Source organism: Chionomys nivalis, chromosome 4 (assembly GCF_950005125.1).
Source record: "Chionomys nivalis chromosome 4, mChiNiv1.1, whole genome shotgun sequence".
Classification (NCBI taxonomy): Eukaryota; Metazoa; Chordata; class Mammalia; order Rodentia; family Cricetidae; genus Chionomys; species Chionomys nivalis.
In genome coordinates this window covers 74,772,349-74,793,792 of record NC_080089.1, presented here as the reverse complement: position 1 = coordinate 74,793,792, position 21,444 = coordinate 74,772,349, and the positions used below count along the sequence as shown (strand labels likewise).

Sequence of the window (21,444 nt, the reverse complement as noted above, 5' to 3'; positions counted from 1 at the left end):
CAAGATCCTGTCTCCACTGAGTCCTCAGACTGAGTGGCATCTCTACAAAACCTTAGACTGCATTGAACTCCTGTCTCCTTCTGCCTTATATTCATCTCTCTGCCCAGCCATATCACTCCTGTCTCCACCTTCCTAGTGCTGGGCTTAAAGGCATGGAATCCCAAGTGCTGGGATCACCTTTGTGTGAGCTCTGTTTCTCTTATAGACTGAATCAATTTCGTGTAGTCCAGGGTAGCCTTGAACTAACAGATCTGTCTGCCTCTGCCTCCCGAGTCCTGGGATTAAAGGTGTGCACCACCACTGACTGGCCTCTAGTGGCTTAACTCTGATCTTCAGGCAAGTTTTATCTGTTAAAACACAAACGAAATATCACTACAAGTATGTGTACATGAGTTGCTCACAGAAGCCAGAAGAGGGTGTTAGATCCTCTGGAGCTGCAGTTAGAGGCAGTTGTGAGCTGCACTTATGTGGGTGTTGGGTCCTCTGCAAGAGCAGTCTATACTCTTAGCCACAGAGCCATCTCTCTGTCCCTGCAGCATACCAGGACAATAACACTGTTCTACTCACCATTAAGAAAGAACTATTTGGTTTTAAGTAAGTGCTAGATTTGGAAGTATTCTGTAACCTCAAATTTTATGAGTCAGTTTTTAAAAAAGATTCACATGGAAAAAAACAAAAAGACTTTTAGATGCTTAACTATACTTAGCTTATACTTGCATGTTCATTAAACTCAAAACTTCCAGAAGAGAGAAATTTGTTTGTCAGTGGGTTTGTTTTTGTTTGTTTGTTTGCTTGGGGTTTTTAATTAACTTGGTCCTTGAAAGGGAGGATGTAGAAATCAAAGGCCTGATTGTGCTGGATTCCTCTTTGTGGTCATTATTCAGCCCGGTTCCCAGCAGGCTGCAGTTGAAAGGAAAAGATCCAAGTTCTGCTGAAAAATCAGACTAAAGAGCTGGCTCAGCACCCTGCTCACATTATGCTGTCTGCATTCATCACTTTGGTCTTGGGATAGTAAGCTGTATGCAATGACCTCAGGCTTCTGGGATAGTTATAGGAAGCACCCCTCTGACTTGCTTATGAAGGGAGGAATGTTTTTTCACAGCTTTTGGTTTTCTAGGAGGACTCCCAGAACATCAAGATCCTCAGGTATAAATGAAACCCTGGGAACAATGTCACAAAAGTGAACTATTTTTTTTTTCCTACTTCGTTGGGAGAAGGAGAACAAAACTGAGTATTTTTGCTCATCTCCGTGACTATTGAGGACTCTCATTCCTAGAGGGACAACGATTTTTTTTTCTTCTCTGGCTCACCATCTGCCAGAGTGATGCACAATCTACTTGGAAAAAAAACATTCGTACAATTTCCCAATCAAAAGACTCCTGGGGCTCTGACATACAAAAGCATCAAGAGAATGTCAACACTGATCACTAAAAGCAGGGTTTTCTAAAGTTTAATAGAATCATATTTTTTTAGTATAATTCTATGGGTGTAATAGAATTATACCTTTTGAGTATAGCAGGAAGCGATTTTGGAGCAGATACTGCAGAAGAATCACAAGTCAAAATTAGACAAGATTATCCTTTTCTCCTTTATAGGTTCACAGGTAGAGAGGGCATGTAGTCCTTGAGGTACAACAACCAGGCCTAGCGTCCTGCAATCCGACTTGACTTGGACATAGGAATATACCCAGGACTGCGGCATGGAAAATACGCTAGCCTGCCTGTCGCCCCTCCCCCTCTCCGTTCCCGCGGGATTGGAGTAGCTCTGGGCCGCTGACGCCATCCTCATGCCCCTGGTTTGCATGGAGCATGCGCCTCCTCCTCACTTCCTCTCCAGGAGCTAGTGGAGTAAAGCTACGCCCAGGCCCGCGTCCGCCCGCGCAGGAACTTCAGCACCCGCGGAGCGGACAGCTCCCGCTGCACCTGCTCACCTGCTCTAGGCCTGCTGGAGCATCATCTCCAGGCCGGCACAACCACTGGCCTCCCAGCTCCTCTCCCTCCCCGCGCTCCGGCTCCTGTCCCTGCCAGCTTCTTACTCCCCTTCTCATTCATAACAAAAGCTACAGCTCAGGGGCCCAGCGCCAAGCTGTTTCCAGCAGAGAGCAGAGGGAGCAAGGAAGAATGGGGTTCCTTTGGACCGGCTCTTGGATACTGGTGTTGGTGCTCAATAGCGGCCCAATACAAGCTTTCCCCAAACCTGAAGGCAGTCAAGGTAAGTGGACATTTCTCTACTTCTGGGCTCTCTTTCATTTGGCCCAGCAAAGGTAAAGCTTGGTGTGACCTAAGAGCTCTAAATCGCCTTGCCTGGTTATTCTAACCAGATCGTATCCCCGCATAATGACAGAATCGTTTTGACTTTAGAAAATGAAGGTGAATTTTTCTCCTTCACTTTTTAGATAACAGGGCAATAACATGAGCTGCTTATAAGGATCTTATTTTGGAAAAGGGAGCAAGTGCCTGTTCTTAAAGTGGCTTGGATTTTTTTTTCTAAAATAATCTATTCATTACACAAGCAGGAATCTGTGATCTCTTTTAATGTGCCAGCAATGATCATCAAAATTTATATTTCTAATTGAAGACTTAATAAGTCAAGAATTAGAACTATATGTTAAATTTCTGATTGGAAAACAGAAGTGTGGTTACATTTAACTCAGGAAATGCAGTAATATAATAAGCTTACCAACACTGATGCTCATCATGAACACAAGTGATAATCTTTGCTAATATAAATTTTATTTCATAACCACCCAGAATTATTTCTCTAAAAGATTTTTCACTGTTTTTATTTTAACAAGAAACATATTTTATCATCCAAATGCACCATTAAATTATATCTTTATGTATTTATTCTAGACAAATCTCTGCATAATCGAGAACTAAGTGCAGAAAGACCTTTGAATGAACAGGTGGGTTGGATGTAAAATTGTAACTGCTATGTCATTTTATTCTCATGAGCATTTGTTGTAATTATGTTGTGATATTTTAGCCATTTTGAATTTACAAACTCTGGGACATTAATAATAAATTGAAAAAAATTAAGGTGAGGAATCTAGTTTCGATAATTATGTCCATTGAGTATAATATAGAGAGTGCTAGAGTGCCCACATGATGATAGCCCAGCAAGATCAATACTGCATCCACTCTTAGAAGATGGCTTAATTTACTGACATGTGTGTGTGGTTTGTTTCGTTGTTTTGTTTGAGACAGAGTCTTGCTGGGTAGCCTACAACCCTTGATCTTCTCGCCTCATCCTCTTGATTACAGAGATTATAGGCACATGCCACACTGCTTAGTTGAAGATTTATTTTTAGTCAATATTACAGGAGAAAGGAATTCATACTTAAAGTGCACCAGTCCTTTGTTTAATCTCATTTAATCCTCATAGCAATGCTTTTTACAAACAAAACTAAATCTTCTAGAGATTAAATCATTTGGCTTGTATACTTGGTAAACTGTGAAACATTGCTTTAAAATGCGGTCTGTCTCCTGTTTGTTTCACAGATTGCTGAGGCAGAGGCAGACAAGATTAAAAAGACAAACCCTCCAGGTAAAAGGAAATCATACTGCTGTTCAGTTAAATAATGTAGGTCATGGGAGTCTAAACTAAAATGAATGTGTTGGGCTTGGAACTTTTCTTCCAGAAAGCAAGCCAAGTGAAAGAAATTATTCTTCTGTCGATAACTTGAACCTGCTAAGGGCGATAACAGAAAAGGAAAAACTGGAGAAAGAAAAGCAGTCTATAAGAAGCCCCCCATTTGGTAACACACTGGACATGGAAGATGTTGATTCAACTAAAAATCGAAAACTGATTGATGAGTACGACTCTACAAAGAGTGGACTGGACCATAAATCTCAAGGTAAATGATTTAAAGGATGCTTTGCTATCTTTTTTCTCATTTTGAGTTTTTCATTACATACTAAGAAAAGGTCACATACTTTTAAAGGTCACAAAATATATCTAATATACTCATGACCTGTCATGTGTCGGGTCCAAAGCTGAGGTAAAACCAAAACTTACTGATAATGTGCAAAGAACAGTCTAGAGTCTCAACTTTTCCCTTTAAGGTTTCCTTTACTCTGGCAGGCGTGGTGGCTCACGCCTGTCGTCACAAGTCCATTCCGGGCTACATAAAGCACCGAGCCAACCAGACTCCATTGCAAAACAGCAATAACAGTGGTCATAGTGACTGGATTCCTTACCAATGCTTTGAAATGTTTTAAAGCCTGATATCTGTATTCACATTAGTAAATTCATTCCATTCTTTCTATTTATTTTGATAACTACCACAAATAAAACATGATTTCTTCAAATAACTCGATCGATAAAATATGCCTTCCCAATAATGAAATGCCCACTACTTTCTTGTTGGTAGTTTCCAACTCTTACCTTTGTTCATATAGTCATTATACATTTAAACTCGGACTTCTCTGGACTATAGACCTATTTCCTCTCTACCCAGCATCTTCCCTTGGAAGTGTCAGATCCACAGAAAACCGAATGTATACCGGAGTCAACTCATGACCTCTTTCCTCCTCACAGATCCTCTTCAAAAGATCTTTCCTCTTTTTTGCTGCTATTTTTCCTTTTTTTTTTCTTCATGAAAGAAATCTAGGACTGAAATAATTCTCTTTTTTTACCTCTTCAATCCTAATCTTCCAAAACTGGTTCATTTTATTCCCAAGTTAGTTCCCATGTTTTTAACAACAGAAAAACTACTGTTCTCGGTCACCACTGTTCTTACCCAATACCCAATCGTGTCTCATTTGAACTACAACAAAATATTTTACAGATCTCCCAGCAACCACTACAGTTTTTTTTTCAGCCATTCATGATGTGACAACTGGAGTGGACTTTTAATTTGCAAATATAAAATATTGAAATATGTTCATGTCATTCCTTGTAGGGGTGCTCAATATCAAACTTGGGGCCTCACGCATGCTAGGCAGTTAATCACGCTACCACTGAGCTACAACCACAGCTCCTCAGATTTTTTTTTTTGACAGTATTTCCTATATAGTCTAAGCTAGTCTTAAACTCATAATCCTCCTGCCTCAGCTTTCTGACTTCTGAGACTGCAAACATGTGTGCCACGATGACCAGAATGCCATTAGGTTTTTGTTTTATTTTGCTTTGTTGTTTGAGTGTTTGTTTTTAGCCAAGACCTTGTACCTAGCTCAGGCTAGCCTAGATCATGAGGATCCTGTGCTTCTATCTAGATGCTGGGATTATATGGGATGAGCAGAGCATGCTTCTTTATTTCCCATAAATCTCTTTTAGTAGATTCTCATTTCTCTTAGGACCAAAACTGTAGTAGGAGCTGCGGGCCACTTCCCGCCGCCCGGCTCCCACACGGCTAGCTTTACCCGAAATAATTACACGGAAACTGTATTCTTTTAAACACTGCTTGGCCCATTAACTCTAGCCCTTACTGGCTAATTCTCATATCCCGATCAACCCATCTCTAATAATCTGTGTAGCACCAGTCTTACCAGGAAAGATTCAGCATGTCTGACCTGGCGGCTTGCTTCATCGCGTCTGCCCTGGAGAGGAGCAGCATGGCGTCTGAGCTCACTTCCCTTCTTCCCAGCATTCTGTTCTGTTTACTCCACCCACCTATGTTCTAATCTATTAGGCCAAGCAATTTCTTTATTACTTAACCAATGAAATCAACAGATTGATATATGACACTCCCACATCACAAAACCAAAATCCTTCATAAAGTTTCTGTCTTCATAGTTACTGTCAAACACTTCTGGGTTTGTCCAACATACATGATCTGATAGACATTTTGCTCCTTGCCATCATTGTTTTTCTTGTAGTTTGAACCTTTGTATTTGTAACTGTAACCACTTATGATTGCCTTTATCCAAAACTACACTGAAAAGCTCACAAGAACAAAGACATTATAGGGCAGTACCTGAATAGTCGTTAATTCATTGTATGATTCTATAAATAAGTGAAGAAACGAAAGAACGTGTGAGGGAATCAGTGAACCTACGTAAGAAGAGTATTTTCAATTCTGCAGACCAGTGCTTAGAAGTGAGCACAGGCTTTCCTTTCTGTCTTTATTTTGTTTCATGGCAATGAGGAGAGTTTTAAAGTGCATTATATGTGTTGAGTAGATAGAGGCAATGATTTATGTTCTGCTATTTGGAGAATTTAGATCTTGAATTCTACTTTTTAACCTAAGATATGTTGACCAGAAGCAAATCGACACTAGGCATAACTGCATAAAAGAAATTAATTTAATCGCTCTGGTTAAACAGAACATTTGGTTTAATAAAGTAAAAAAGAATGTAGTATTTGTCTGACTTGATCAGCCACACTGGTTGTAGGCACCAGCAGAGACACAGATTTGTTTGTGACTTGAGCGGCTACTTTTTAATTAGTCATTTTACTGCCAGTTTGTAAGTTTAAAACGATAGGGCTGGTCCTCATGTTTTTTGGTTTATGCCCATATTTGCTTTAACTTTACTTGAGATCCTACAGAGACTAAGTCAAGGGTCTTAGAGAGAATGTTTTATGGGTGAAGGTCTAATTTCCTTTCAGAGTCTACGAATCCTAGAGCCAGCAGGTCTGAACCCACCTAAGCATCCGAACAGAGCATCAGAAATGTGCAGGCTCCACCCCCAGAGGTAGAGCGAGGGAGAAGGTCTTTGGCAAGCAATATCCTCAGACCCAAGACTGCCTTTAAGAAAGCTCCAGATTCAAAATCCTTGCCTGTTTCTCCTTATATGCTTATGCTTGAGGTGCCTTTGAGTATTCAGTAGCAGGAATTTATTGTGGAATTCTCACATTGCAGGTTATGATCTAGATAATAAGCTCTGTGCATCCAGGGACCATGCTAAACCCAACCATCACTCTACCAGTGTCTGGCAGATATTAAGACTTGAATTCAATTAAACTGAAAAAATTAATTCCAAGTGTTAAATGAGATACTAGGTACAGCCAGCACTCTACCTCTGGTGTCTGGCACATAGTAAGACTTTAATTTTACTGGAGAAATGAATTCTAGGTATTATGAGATACAAGGAATACAAGACATAACAGGGAAGATAATGACAGGCCACAGTCCTTTGATGTCTGTTATAGAACATTGTAGCTGCCTAAAGGTTTTAAATTTGAATCTATGCCGGCTTCTTCCTGAGGCTTCACACGGGAAGCATAAAACATTCCTTTGAGCACAGCTGGGAAATCACCTTAAGGTATTCTTCTCATTTTCAAAGAGCATGGGGAAAACTGATGGAAGGTAAGGGCAGTGGCCAAGTACTTCGCTTTTAACTGCAGCTCTCAAGGTTCCACCGTGGGAGACCTGAGTTCCTGGCTCAAGAGCCCACAGCAGCGCAGCAGACGAGGAAGACATTTCTTCTGAGTTTCCAGCATTCTCCCCATTGGGAAGTAAATGAGCTGAAAAACAGTCATTTGGGTTTTTTTCCAGCGTCAGCAGGCAGCCAACATTCTTTCCTTCTCAGCTCCTAAGGGAGAAGTGGGGAGGGAAGTGAATTCTTCCTCCTCTGCATAGACGGAAGACTAGTCCCCAGCGCCTGACTTGCAACCCACAAATGGAAAATTCAGACCGAAGTGATAGAGAGGCTGTGCTCCTGAGAAACAGATGAAGAACTCCACTTTCAACCAGACATGAAGGGAACTAATTTTATGATTTTTGTCACTCTGGCACTTGGGTCTCAAAGGGCTTGCGGCTGAACAAGAACACGGCCTTTGTGTATAACCACCACTCATCTTCATAAAGCCTGCGTCCAAAAGCAGGAGAGGGTGTCTGCCTGAAGCTGCAGTGCCACCATCCCCACGGTCTAGAAGAAAGGCCATGCCATGGGAGAGATTCTCTGGCCAGATCCCCGAGGGTCTTGGAAGAAAAGGGCAGAATTGGGATGGAAATATGTTGTTCTTTCATTGAGGGAAAGTGATACGGATTATAGTCATAGAGCTGGGTGTCATGGTACATGCATTTAATCTCAGCACTCTGGAGGCAGAAGCAAGCAGATCTCTGAGAGTTCAAAGCCAGCCTACATAATGATACTCTATCTCAAAAAATAAAGCATTATTCATAACATATCTGGCAAGGAACTCAATTTCCATTTTCTCCAGAAAATAATCACAGTTCCTTTAAAAATCTGCCAGGCAGTGGTGGCACACATCTTTAATCCCAGCACTCAGGAGGCAAAGGTGGATCTCTGTAAGTTCAAGGCCAGCCTGGTCTACAGAGTGAGTTCCAGGACAGACAAAGCTGTTACACAGAGAAACAGTGTCTTGAAAAACAAAACAAAAAAATTAAAAATCTAAATCCACTAGGCATAATTGCAATAGTACACTCTTCCACACACTACTGTATGATTCAAAAGGTGCATTTGTAATCTTATTTCATCTGTTCCTTAGAACTCCATTAAAATCAAATTAAATAAACCCTCTCTCATAATTGTTTGTTTTATTGTTTGGGGTTTACAAATGTTAGACAAGCACTCTACCACTGAGCTAAGCACAGAGACCAATGCCCTTATTATTTTGTACAATGATCCAAGGTCTATAGAGAACAAGAGAAATCACTATGCTAAACCACTCATCTTTCCCATCTGCCTCTATGTGATGGAAGAGTTAAACACTTTGTAAATCAGATATGATCGATGTGGTATACTCTGTAAAGTGGACCTGTTCAATGTGGTATAGGTACTCTGTAAAGCGGATCTGTTCAATGTGGTATAGATACTCATAGATACTCTGTAAAGGGGATCTGTTCAATGTGGTATAGACTTCTGGGATTCTTGTGTGGATGGACCAAGGCTTCACTGGCTTCGTCCCCTTTCTCCTTCACATTAGTTGTTGTCATTGTCATCATCGTTGTTCTTGTTGTTTAAAGTTTGAGTTTGCTATGTTCGAGACAAGGTCTCTCTCTGTTAGCCAAGCCTAGCCTCAAACTCATGTCAATCCTCCTGCCTCAGGGTCCCAAGCACTAGGATTGCAGGCATGAACCATCACACACAGCCCCTTTTTCTCACTCAGAATGATCCCTTGCCTTATTCTGAAGTTATGTTACCAGATGAATTCCCAGAAAAACTAAGGACAAATATTCACAGGCTTCTCTGCAAAATATGCGTGATGTTCATGTAGATCTCTCGCTTTAATATTTTTATTCCAAGCTCATAAAATAAGCTCCCTGTTTTTTGGAGACTGAGGTTTATTATTGTTATTAAGCTTCAGCATAAGCTTTGTTACGTAGAGGTACTCCAGCAGTCAGGCATGGCAGTACACGCCTACCATTTCAGCACTCAAAAGGCAGAAGCCGAGGACTGCTGGAAGTTCCAAGTCAGCCAGGATGACATAGTAGGACACTATCTCTAAATGGATAAATGAATAGGTGATAAATATATATAACAAAAATCTTGAGTATGTATGGGCTATAATATGGTGCGTAGAATAGGTGTGTACTCGCCATGCTGTGAAGCTGTGCTTGCTCTGTCTAGATGACCCAGATGGCCTGCATCAGCTGGATGGAACCCCTCTAACTGCTGAAGACATTGTCCACAAAATTGCTACCAGGATCTATGAGGAGAACGACAGAGGAGTGTTTGACAAGATTGTTTCTAAACTGCTGAATCTCGGCCTAGTAAGTGGTTTGCATGAGTGCAAACTCGGTTCTCAGTACACTCTACAGTGTCCTGGGAAGTTGAGCCTCGTAATTCAAGCAACCAAATGTTTATGGGGCACCTACTTTGTACTAGGCTCCCAAGGACTCCCTTGGGTTTATCAGAAGGGTCAGATAAGCACACACACCCATCACACAGGTGGTTTGAGAGTTGTATGAGCTGTGCAGTTTGCCAGAGAGTGGTATGTGCCCAGTGGGAAGTAGGGAAAGGCTTCAGAGGAAGAGGTGTTTGAAATGAGCTTAGAAGGGAAGTCAGGCTATAACAAGCAGAGGCAGAGGATGTGTGTGGCAAAACCAGAAATAACACAAGCAGAGACTGGCAGTGGATGCTTGAGGACGCTGAGCGATTGAATCCTCCCTAGTCACGACTTGGCTGCTCAGCCCTGACACAGCCCAGCAGGTTTCTCTGAGGTTCTTAGTCACAAGGATCCTGTAACTGACCATGTGACCTTCAGCTAAAGAGCAGCATCCCTCAGGTATCTCTCCAAGGAAGCATCCCTAGGGTTTCAGCAGGTATCACTGACAGCTTGCATAAATAGCCTAATTCTTCCTGGAGTGCTGGGCAGTCACCACCACAGCCTGCATAAGAAAGGATTGTCTGTTGCAAAAAGAAGTTTCCTTGATTAGGAGTGAAGACTACACTTATCTGTGGGTATAAAGACAAATATTTGTGTTGTTGTTAAAGATTATGCTGGCTTAGTAAAGTAGTGGTTGTAGATTCTCCTCCAATATCCATGATTTCATCTGCACTGAGTAGTTAGCTAGGCTTCCAGAACCAGCGTGGTTTCACCTTTGTTGAGCAGGTCTTAAGTCTAATTAGAGAGCTGTTGGTTACTATGAAGGTATGCATGCCACTATTGTACCCTTAGGGAAATTGTGCCGTGCTGGCATTCATGCTGTGGCTCTGGAAGTCATAGCTGAGTAGGACTGTTGGAAGCTTGCATGGTGCCTACGTGTTCAACTGGAGTTTACATTTTATCTTAGCCAAAAGGTCAAGAAGTTATTGAACTAGAGTTCAGGTGTCTATTTGTCTAGGAACGGGAATAGCAGCTCTATGGCTTTGTCTCTTTATAACAGATCACTGAAAGCCAGGCACACACTCTGGAAGACGAAGTAGCAGAGGCTTTACAAAAATTGATTTCAAAAGAAGCCAACAATTACGAGGAGGCCATGGATAAACCCACAAGCAGGACCGAGAATCAGGCTGAGACCCTGGATAAACCCACAAGCAGGACCGAGAATCAGGCTGGAAAAATATCAGAGAAAGTGGTATGTACAAGAGTGTGAGGAATGTGTTCGTGTCATGGGCATATGTGTATGTGTGCTTTATGTATCTCTGTACAATTAGTGCCTTACCTGATGCCAGAGAGTATTTGTCTCATTTTTAGCACACTGGGAACATATCATATGATACAAGTATTTACAGCATCCCCAATGTGCTGGACCAATGCTCAAAAGCTTTTTTGGTATTCCATTCATTTACATAAATGTTATCATTTATTCCCAGTGCATGTGTATGAACGCCCATGTACACACAGAGAGAGAAAGATGGGAGGGGTAGATAGATCAATCCTCTGCACAGCAGCCTCACACCCCCAGTCTGATCCTTCCTCTGTGTCAGGCTGCGTTCTTCCACCTGCCCCTTCCCCTTTTCATTGGTTCAGAAGCCTGTCTATAGCTTTTCATCTGGGCTTGCCGTTCATTCTTATTTCCCCTTCCTGGGCTCCGCTCTGCATTTTCCTCTTGGAATCAACACAGTTATCGTGATCTTGTTCTCCTCACTCAGTTCTCTTTCTGGAGAAATGTAGCAATGGAGGCTGTCAGATCCCTTGCTTTGCTTTTGATTTTCCTTCTCCTGAGTACACAGACCTGAAGCTCCCCCTCCCCTTAGCACCTCCAGCATCCTCTGCGATACAAAGCAATGCTATATAGAAGGCTGCACTTCTGTTGTTTGCTTTGGAGTTGGGTTTTCTTGGAAGGTGGTTATTTGCTGATTCTCACATGATATGTAAGCTGGCCTCAGCTCAGTGGCAAATATGCCTTCGGACCTTCTATATACTAGGTTATAGGTGTGAACTATCACATGCAATACAGTAATGTTTCTGTGGGTTTAGTTTTGTTTTGGTGTGTGTTTGTGTTTCTCTCATGCAGTCCAAGCTGGCCTTGAATTTTCTGTGTTCCCAAGGTTGTCTTTGAACTCTAGATCAAATCTTCCCAGGTTCCTAAATGCTTGGATTACAAATGTGTATCAACAGGCCCTATAGAGATGCTATTTTAGAAGGGCCAGAAAATAAGATCGGTTCTGGCAATCTACTCCAACAAGGCTATACCTCCTAATAGTTTCGCTCCCTGGTGATCAAGCATTCAAATCTATGAGCCTACGGTGTCCATTTCTATTCAAACCACCAAACTTTTCATATTCCTGGAGGAACAGATATACAGGTCTACACAAAAGCAGTTGTGACTTTCACAACCCTTCACTTGTTACATTTATTCATTTCTATTTTTTTTTACTTACCAATGTGTTTATTTTATAAAATGTATTTGCAGAAATATTTAATCACACAGAAGCGCTACAAAAATAAATATAAAATATACGTTTACATACTGCTTATATACACATTATTTACATCTTCAAAACTATAGGCTGTTTTGTCCATGATTCTCACTGTCTTACTAGTACAGAAACAACAAAAACAAACACAGCACACCAAGTTTAGTGCAGTACAAACATGAGCACACAAAGTCTGGTGAGGGATTATGTACTTGGAGAAAAATCCAAGTCCTAGTTTATTTCATCACCACTGTATTTGGTAATGAAAATTTTATTCTATTTTGTTTTCTTAGAATATATTTTTTATGATACAGATTATAATTCTGTTTAATAGAAAGACTTTCTGAACTCATAGTAAACTAAAAAAAAAAAACTCACTTTACTTGAAAGCCAAACAAAGTCATTTATTAAATACAGATATCTGAAAGGACTTTAGTTAGTGAACACTAGGAGTTGGACTAGAAAACACCAGAAGGATGGACGAAAGACACTGTAATTTCTGTTTGATGTATTCTGGCAATTTTTCATTTTCTCCATACCTAGTTGTCTGACCATCTGGTGATGTGTAACTGATGGAAGATACTCCTGCTTGGACCACTAGCTGTGACCCATCATTAAACTGAACCCACACAGCTCCGCTAGTTAGCTGTGTAGCCCAGCCAACATTTTTCACAAGAACAGATCTAAAATGTCCATATGCTTGGCCTGTTGTTCATGTCTTCTAAATGCACTACTGCAAATAAAGTATTCTTTCAGAGTACCATAGGGTGCTAAGAATGCCGTGCTAATTTAAAAAGACACAATCTCTCCTCCCACAAAGGTTAAGTTCCAGTGGAAGACGTAGATTGTCTCCAAACAGTCATTGTAAAGGCAACCGCATCAAGAGCTTAGAGAAAAGGCACCTGTTCTTCACTTAGGCTGAGAGCGGGCTTCCCTAAGGAAGTAATTTGAGCCGAAAACTGAAAGTCAAATAGGATTAACTTGTAAACAGGAGAGGTCACGTGTGTGGAGTATCCAGGCAACTGAAACAAGGGCTCCTGACTGACAGGGAAAGGAGAGCAGTGTCAGGAGACTGGGGAGTAGCCCCAGCCCAGACCACGCAGAGCCTCAGTCTTATGTAGAGTCTGATGCCTACTATGAAAGCCAGGGGAAAATACTAAAGGGTTTTACCTTCATCTGCTTCCCATTGCTACAAAAGAATACTTGGGACTAGATAATTTATTTAAAAGACAAACAGGGACTGGAGGGATGGCTCATCTGTTAAGAGTGTTAAATTCTCCTCCAGAAGACCCAGGTTCAATTCCCAACACCCACATGGTGACTCATGACTCACAACCTTCTCTAACTCCAGTCATAGGGGATCCAATGTCTGGCCTCCTCCACCTTTACCAGGCATACACCTGGTGCACAGACATACGTGCAAGCAAAACACCCACACACATAAATATAAATAAATCTTTTCTTTAAAAATGGAAAATAAATGTATTTAGTGCACAACTTTGGAGCTGAAAAGCCCAAGATGGAATAATTGAGGCTCTGTGTGGCTTGCCCTGTGAGATGGGAAAGGGGAGGGACAAGCAGGTATATGTGTAAGAGGGGCAGGGGTACCACTCACCTTTTAACAAGTCTCTCTCACACAAGTCTCTCTCACACAGTAGCTAGCCTTAGCCTAGTCTTGTCAACAGTGGAGAGACACAGCCTAGCACAGCCACCAGCTGCCCAAGGAGCACCCTTTCCCCTAGAGACTCCACTCAGGTAAAACCAGAGCCTTGACTGCAGCTCAGAAAAGAATCCCAGAACAAGTCAGAATGAAGCCAAGTTAGCAAATGCATTAACTGTTTAGATAGAGAATCATAGGGAAAAAGACAGTGCACACCTACAATATGGGTGCAAAGCTCCCTGACAGTCACATTTGTGTGTCTTTACCAGGGCTGTGTCTATGACCCTTAAAAAGTCAGGGGTGCAAAAAGGATGCAATTTTCATGTTTAAAAGATTAAGCAAGCTGGGGCCATAAGACAACACAGCAGATTAAAGATATCCACTGCCAAACGTGGAGACCTAAGTGGCCCACATGGTGGAAGGAGAGTGTCTAAAGTTGTCCTCTGATCTCCACTCACGAGACTGGGCACGCACACACATACACACACACACAAACACACACACACATAAATAAAAATTTTAAAAGACTAAGCAAGCTTACAATTAAATAAAGTTTAAAAATAAAGTAAAATATGTAAATTAGTTTCATATTGTAAATGAATCACAAGGTGCTTTTATGGGGTGCATTATTTAGATTTAGAGATGAGAAAGGGGTACTAAATTGACAAAATTCTAGCTCTAAGGAATCATTTTTAACCCCCTGTTTGAGAGGTCATTAACATGCCGGTATCTCTGTAGGCAATTTGGGCTTTCTCTGTTGAGTTTCTTGACTCTGTCAGCCAGAAAGTCAAAGCAGATCCCAGCAAAGGATTTTCTTCCTTTCCGTGTCTTCTGCATTGGCCCTATCTTCTGTCCTGCCTCAGTCCCTCACGAAAGGCAGAGTATAGTTACTTTTCTATCTCTGTTATAAAACACTGCTGTAGGCAGAAGCTGCTTGCTTGTTTTCCAGCTGCCCAGACCCAAAATAATTACACAGAAACTATATTAATTGCAATACTGTTTGGCCAATAGCTTAAGCATTATTAAGCAATTAAGAAGCATATTTCTAGCTAGCTCTTACTCTTAAATTAACCCATTTCTATTATTTTATGTTTTACCACGATGTTCATTGGTTTACTGGTAGGTTCCAGGCATCTTTCCCCTTTGGCATGGTAGGTACATGGCATCTCTTTGACTCTGCCTACTCTCTCCTCTATCTGCTTGGAATTCCTACCTTATCCTATTCTGCACTGCAATTGGCCCAAAGTAGCTTCTTTATTAACCAAAGGTATTCACAGCAGACAGAGGGGAATCCCACATCACTCAATGATCACAGCTACTTACAAAAGAAAAGTTTATTTGGGCTTACAGTTCCATAGTGTTAAGAGTCCATCACATTACAATGAGGAAGCCAGGCAGCAGCAGGCACGGAGGCTGGAGCCCAAGGCGGCAGCAGGCAGGTACAGAGGCTGGAGCAGCAAGCTGAAAGTTCATAAGCAGGAAGCAAAGAGAAAACTGGGAATGGTGTGTAGCTTTGAAGCCTCAAAGCCAGCCTCCAGTGACACACTTCCTCCAACAAGGCCATAGCTCCTAAGCTTCCCCAGAAGGCACCATCACCTGGGAAACCAGGTATTCAAATCTCCAAGACTAAGGGAAACATCTCATTCAAACCAACACAAACATTGATCCATTCCTGAGGGAGGAGCCTCCATGAACTCGCTATGTACCAAAGGCCCTACCTTCAACACCTTTTCATTGACATTTGAAATTTATATTTTTCTTTATTTTTATTTTATGGCATTGGTATTTTGCCTACATGGATGTGTGTATGAGGGCGTCAGATCCCCTGGAACTGGATTTACAGACAGTTGTGAGCTGCCATGTGGGTGCTGAGAATTGAACCCATGTCTCTGGAAGAGCAGTCAGTCATCTCTCCAGCCCCAGTAATTCAAATTTCAATATGAATTTTGACAGGAATAGGCCATATCCAAACCATAGCATAGCAGGAGTATGCATGTGTATGTATTTGTGTGTGTATGTGTACAGGTGCATGTGTACATGTGGGTATGTTTACATGTAGGCATGTGTACATGTCAGCATGCATGAATGTGAAGGCCAGAGGACAATCCCAGGTGCTATTTCTCAGGCACCGTCCACCTTGTGTTTTGAAACAGGGTCTCCCACTGACCTGAACTCAGCAAGCAAAGTAAGAGGAGTTATCATCAAGCCAAAGAAATCTGCCTATTTCCATCTTCCTAGTCCTGGGATTACAAGCATGTGCCACTGAGATCAACTTTTATTTTGTTATTTTATTAACATAATTTATTTATTCTTATTTTGGATGCATTAGTATTTTGCCTGCATGGATGTCTGTATGAGGGTGTTGAATCCTAGAGTTACAGACAGTTGTGAGCTGCCATGTGGGTGTTAGGAATTGAATCTGGGTCCTCTGGAAGAGCAGTCAGTGCTCTTAACTACTGAGCCATCTCTCCAGTCCCATCAACTTTTATTTTTAATGTGGGTTCGGTGATCAAACTGGGACACTTGTGCTCATAAAGCAAGCAATTTACCAACCCAGATTCATCTCTGGCCTCCTTGTAGTAGATTTTAAGCAAAGTCTTTAAAGATCAAATTGCTAGAAAGATACTTCGGTCCACAGGGCATAAGATACTGAACTGAGAAGACACTGGAGATGAGTGGTATACCAGTTAGAAGGGGGGCGGTGGACGAACATGGGTTAATGGAGAAAGAGATGTAAAAATTGCCATAAGATTTGAAAGTAAAGCCAACAAGGATACTGATAGATCAGATGTGGAGAAACAAAGGAAAAAGAAAATCTCTTAGATTTTTGTCTAGTCTACTGAATGGCAAGTGAGCTTTTACCAAAATAAGAACAAAGATCAGGTCTGAGACGTGAAAAAAAATATTATATATCATCCAGAGACAAAAATCTCCTGGAAGTTCTAAGGTATTTGTACAATTACTGATGGACAGTCCGAAAGCTTTCCTGGTTCACCCCCACTCCACCCCTATACACCGTGTAAATCAAAGCTCTCTCCTCACTGAAAGACTCATGGAGGGTAATGTGGCCAAAACAGAACCATAGAAATCCCCAGTCTAGTCTTTCCTGAGCCACACCTGAGCTCCTACCTAGAACCTGCAGGGCCTTGTTAAAGGAGGAGGAAGCCTGAGGTCATCTGAAAGGAGAGAAGTGGCCTGGAGCTGCATTGGTTCTAAACCATCTTTATTTGCTATTGTCTTTTCCCCCTCACTTAAGACTCCAGCAGCAGCCGTGCACGATGGCTTTGCTAACAGAGAAAATGATGAGACCGTATCTAACACCTTGACCTTGTCGAATGGCTTGGAAAGGAGAACCAACCCCCGCAATGAAGATGACTTTGAGGAACTCCAGTATTTCCCCAACTTCTATGCATTACTGACGAGCATCGATTCAGGTAACCACCACTTTCTGACCGTGAGGAAGGGAAATGAGACAGTAATTCTTGGAAATGTGTGGGTGGTTTTCTTCCTGTTCGTGGTTTCCAAGTGCAGTTCTCTATGACATACACTGTTGGCTGGGAAAAACATTTTACTTTTTTTTTTTCAAAAGTGGTGTGCTAGTCATGGAAAGGGTAATCGGGAAATGTGAGGTTTATGGATAATTTAATCTCGTTAACAGACAGTTCATTTATTTGTTCAATAAACAGCCATGGAACATCTGCTGTGTACAGGTACCCAAATCTGTCACGTGCTGAGATGAATCACTGACCTGCCCTGACCCAGCTCAGTCTTCGCTCTTACTATAGCTGCTGTTTTGTTACCAGCCTTTTTATTTAATTTATTTATTCATTTATTTTGTGTGTGGACATGTGTGCCACAGCGTACATATAAAGATTGGGGGACAATTTGATGAAATCAGTTTTTTCTCTCAACTGCTGTGGGTCGTAAGAATGTGATTCAGGTCATCAGGCCTGGCAGCGAATGCTCTGAGCACCCATGCTGTCTCTCTGGCCCTTCAGCTTTCTCTGATGCTCTGTTCTCAGCTTTATTGAGGTGTACTTAATATGTATACCCCTATAATCTTAGAATCCTAGCTTTTGGGGGGCTGAGGTAGAAGGATTACCGTGAGCATGGGTCCAGCCTGGTCTATATTGTGAGCTTGAGGCCAGTCTTAGCTACATAACAAGATCCTATCTCACACAGATACACACACACACACAATTGTATAAAATAGGCATATAACATGGTGTTTTAGTGTTCATCTGCATTGTGAAATGCTCATCATGGTGTAGCCAATGACTGTGTCTATCACCCATACATATAGTTGCTATTGTCTCTTTCTTCTTTTTTATTCTTGTTCTTGAAAGGATATGATCTAGCAGATTTCAAATATGTATCCAATGTTACCAGCCATACTTGCCAAGTTTCACAGACTCCAGACTTTTCACACTACAGAACAGAAACTTGGTACCTTTGACCAGCATCTCCCAGGTTTACCCAGTCCTAGGCAATGACATTCTACTCTCCACTTCAATGACTTAGCTTTCTTAAATTCCACATGCAACTGTCTTTCTATAAGCACAGAGGTGTCAGGACCTCCTCTGGATACCAAAATCCACACATAGTCAAGTCCTTTATATAAAATGGTACAAACACCATGGCTGAAGCTCAGAGGTAGAGTGATGGCCTAGCATGTCCAAGGCTTGAGTTTGATTACTGTAGCACACACAGCCCCTTCACACACATACACACATACAGAGGTGGGGGAGAGAAAGAGAGACGGTGGCAGAGAGGGAGCTGGAGGAAGATATGGTATTTTCTTATCATCATTACATATCTTCCCATGGACTTTAAATCATCTCTGATTTGCTTACAATGCCTACCACAATGGAAGTGCTATACAAATGGTTGTTAAACTGTATTGCTTGGAGAACAGCGGCAAGAAAATGACCTGTCCATGCTCAGTAAAAACGCAGTCACAGTTTTTCTTTAATATTTTTGATCCTCAGCTAGTTGAATCTGTGGATAATGAAGCCTTGGGTTTGGAACTGAGAGAATGCCGTCTCTGTCTTTGTATCTGGATTGTTTTACCTAGTGTATTTTCTAGGCATGGTGTCAAAAAACAAAACATCAAGAGAAAATCCTGCCAGTTGTATTAAAACTTGTGCAAAGCTTTCATTTTCCTCTCTCAGTGGGAGCCTTCTTTGCTCTCCTCTAAATTATTCGAGACATTGCTTACTAGACATTTTCTGCTTTGGTTTTCCAGTGAATCCTCATGAGCATGGGATGAAAGAAAGTCCAGAGCCCAAACACATCTGAGAAATTGTTCTTTTGTAAACGTGTCCTCCCCAGTCTCTTCAGTCACATGTATACAGAGCTGTCTGTAGGATTTGGCTTCTGTTTGTTTCTGGTTAATCTGCAAATGATGAGAATCTTAATCTCTTCTGTCACTGTTTAGGCAGGTGCCCCACATTGCCCCAACAGCTTTCCCATCCCTGCTGAAGCCCTCAAGTGAACAATTGGGTAAATTTTCTGGAATTGTTATCTGGTTTCTCCATAAAGTGATCACAGAATGAGCTTCCAGCCCTGGAGAATTCTCTTTGTCCTTCAGGTCCAGATATTGGCCAGATGGCACCGGCCTCTCTGCTTGAATCTGCAAGGCTGTGTCTGGAGGATCTGTTCTGAGCCATCTTGCCCCATGGGTTGGCAAAATGACCAGCTCAGAATCTATGTCATTCTAGTGAGTCACTTCTCCTCAGTGAAGAGCGTCAGCATAATGCTAAATATACTGGCCCACCCTTGATCAAGGGATGGCCAAAGTCATTTGTCACATCTTTTTTAGGATTTTCCTAACTCATCTCCCTAACTCAGCAACCTGTGATGGTTTTGGTATTTTTTAAACTCCACTGTGTGGAATGTTATTTATTTGTTTTATCTTTCAGGTTTGTTTGTTTGTTTGTTTTAAGGTGGTGTCTCCTGCTTCCCAGGCTGACCTCAAACTACGTCCAAGGATGACCTTGAACTTCTCATCCTCTGGCCTCTAGTTCCCAAAATGCTGAGACTAAAGGCTTGAGTCACCATGCCTGGTTTATTCAGTGCTGGAGTTTAAGCCTTAGGCCTTATATACACTAGGCAGGCACTGTACCAACAGAACTATAATTCCTACCCCAGAAGTGAATTCTTTTCTGTCTATTTTATTACTCTAATATTTCAGATGAAATTAAAGCCCCATGGGAAAGATAAAATGCGTTCATTTCTAAAAGCAGTTTTGTATAGCTATAAACTGCCCTCCATTCCCAATTGTGTCTTAGTTTTTGTTGTTTTTTTTTAAGTTAAATGCTTGTGCAATTCGTTATAAATAAAGGGGAAGACATTCAATAATTATGCCTTACTTCATAGATTGGCAGTGAAAGATAAAACTACCGTCTATTGGTTGTCTTTAAATTATTTTATTTCTCATTGGGGCCAGAGACATGACTCAGCAGCTAAGAGCACAAACTGCTCTTCCAAAAGACCCAAGTTCCATTTCCAGTACTCACGCCATGGTCACAACCCTCTGTAACTCCAGCTCCAAGGGCTCTCTCACCCTCTTCTGGCCTCTGCAGGCATGCATGCCTGTGGTTCACAAATACATATGAGGGCAAACACCCATGCACCCATAAGGTAATAGAGATAAAATGATTTTAGTTAATTATTTTGTTCTTTTACCATAGAAAAAGAAGCGAAAGAGAAAGAAACCCTGATCACTATCATGAAGACGCTGATCGAGTTTGTCAAAATGATGGTCAAGTACGGCACTATATCTCCAGAAGAAGGCGTTTCCTACCTTGGTGAGCATTCTGCCTTATTTTTACCATGGCTCCATTCATTGCTCAAAGCGAATTAAGGATCTGGCAATAATCGCCTCACTGATTTGATGATTTATGCCGGAGCAGCCCAGATCTCCAGGGTAACAGAGTTGCTCAGCTTAATGATGCATGCAAATAAAATTAATTAGACATTCTGAACTTTTCATCTTAATAATTCAGTTTCAAGAAAAAACCTTCCACATTTTTTATATTAAACCTTATTAGTACTTTAAAATAATCTCCAAGGAGCAATTTTATTACAATTTAGCCCATTAACATTTTTTTTACTTGTGTTTAGAAGTCTGGGTTAAATCTTGATTTCCCCCTCTGAGTACTGTACTGTATGTGGCAAGCAGAAAAAGTACTGACTGGGGAAGCAGGAACCTCACTCTGCTGTACTGAAAAGGTCCTGCTCCTTTTTGAGGGGATGGGCGGGTTAAAACAGGGCTTCCCTGCAGCTTTGGTACCTGTCCTGGAACTAGTTCTTGTAGACCAGGCTGGCCTCGAACTCACGGAGATCCACCTGTCTCTGTCTCCCAAGTGCTGGGATTAAAGGTGTGCGCCAACACTACCTAGCAAGGCTTCACTTCTTCTGTCTGTTAAATGAAGGACGAAACAACTCTCAGGTCACACTCAATCACTGACAGAAGTCAGGGCAGGAACTTAAGGCAGGAGCTGATGCAGAGGCCTTGCATCAGTGCTGCTTACTGGCTTACTGGCTTGCTCAGTCTGCTTTCGTACAGCA

At 41.6% G+C, this 21,444-nt stretch overlaps 1 protein-coding gene across 1 annotated transcript in view; it reads left to right on the top strand.

Moving 5' to 3' along the window:
• The first annotated feature begins 1,813 nt into the window (after positions 1-1,813).
• Scg3 (secretogranin III) overlaps positions 1,814-21,444 on the top strand; it is a 37,596-nt gene continuing 17,965 nt past the window's right edge. The window contains exons 1-8 of the mRNA XM_057767361.1: positions 1,814-2,211; positions 2,853-2,905; positions 3,501-3,546; positions 3,641-3,856; positions 9,477-9,619; positions 10,736-10,927; positions 17,129-17,306; positions 20,565-20,681. Of these exons, the coding sequence (XP_057623344.1) occupies positions 2,121-2,211; positions 2,853-2,905; positions 3,501-3,546; positions 3,641-3,856; positions 9,477-9,619; positions 10,736-10,927; positions 17,129-17,306; positions 20,565-20,681 (1,036 nt within the window). The 5' untranslated portion in view covers positions 1,814-2,120. The remainder of the gene's footprint in view (positions 2,212-2,852; positions 2,906-3,500; positions 3,547-3,640; positions 3,857-9,476; positions 9,620-10,735; positions 10,928-17,128; positions 17,307-20,564; positions 20,682-21,444) is intronic.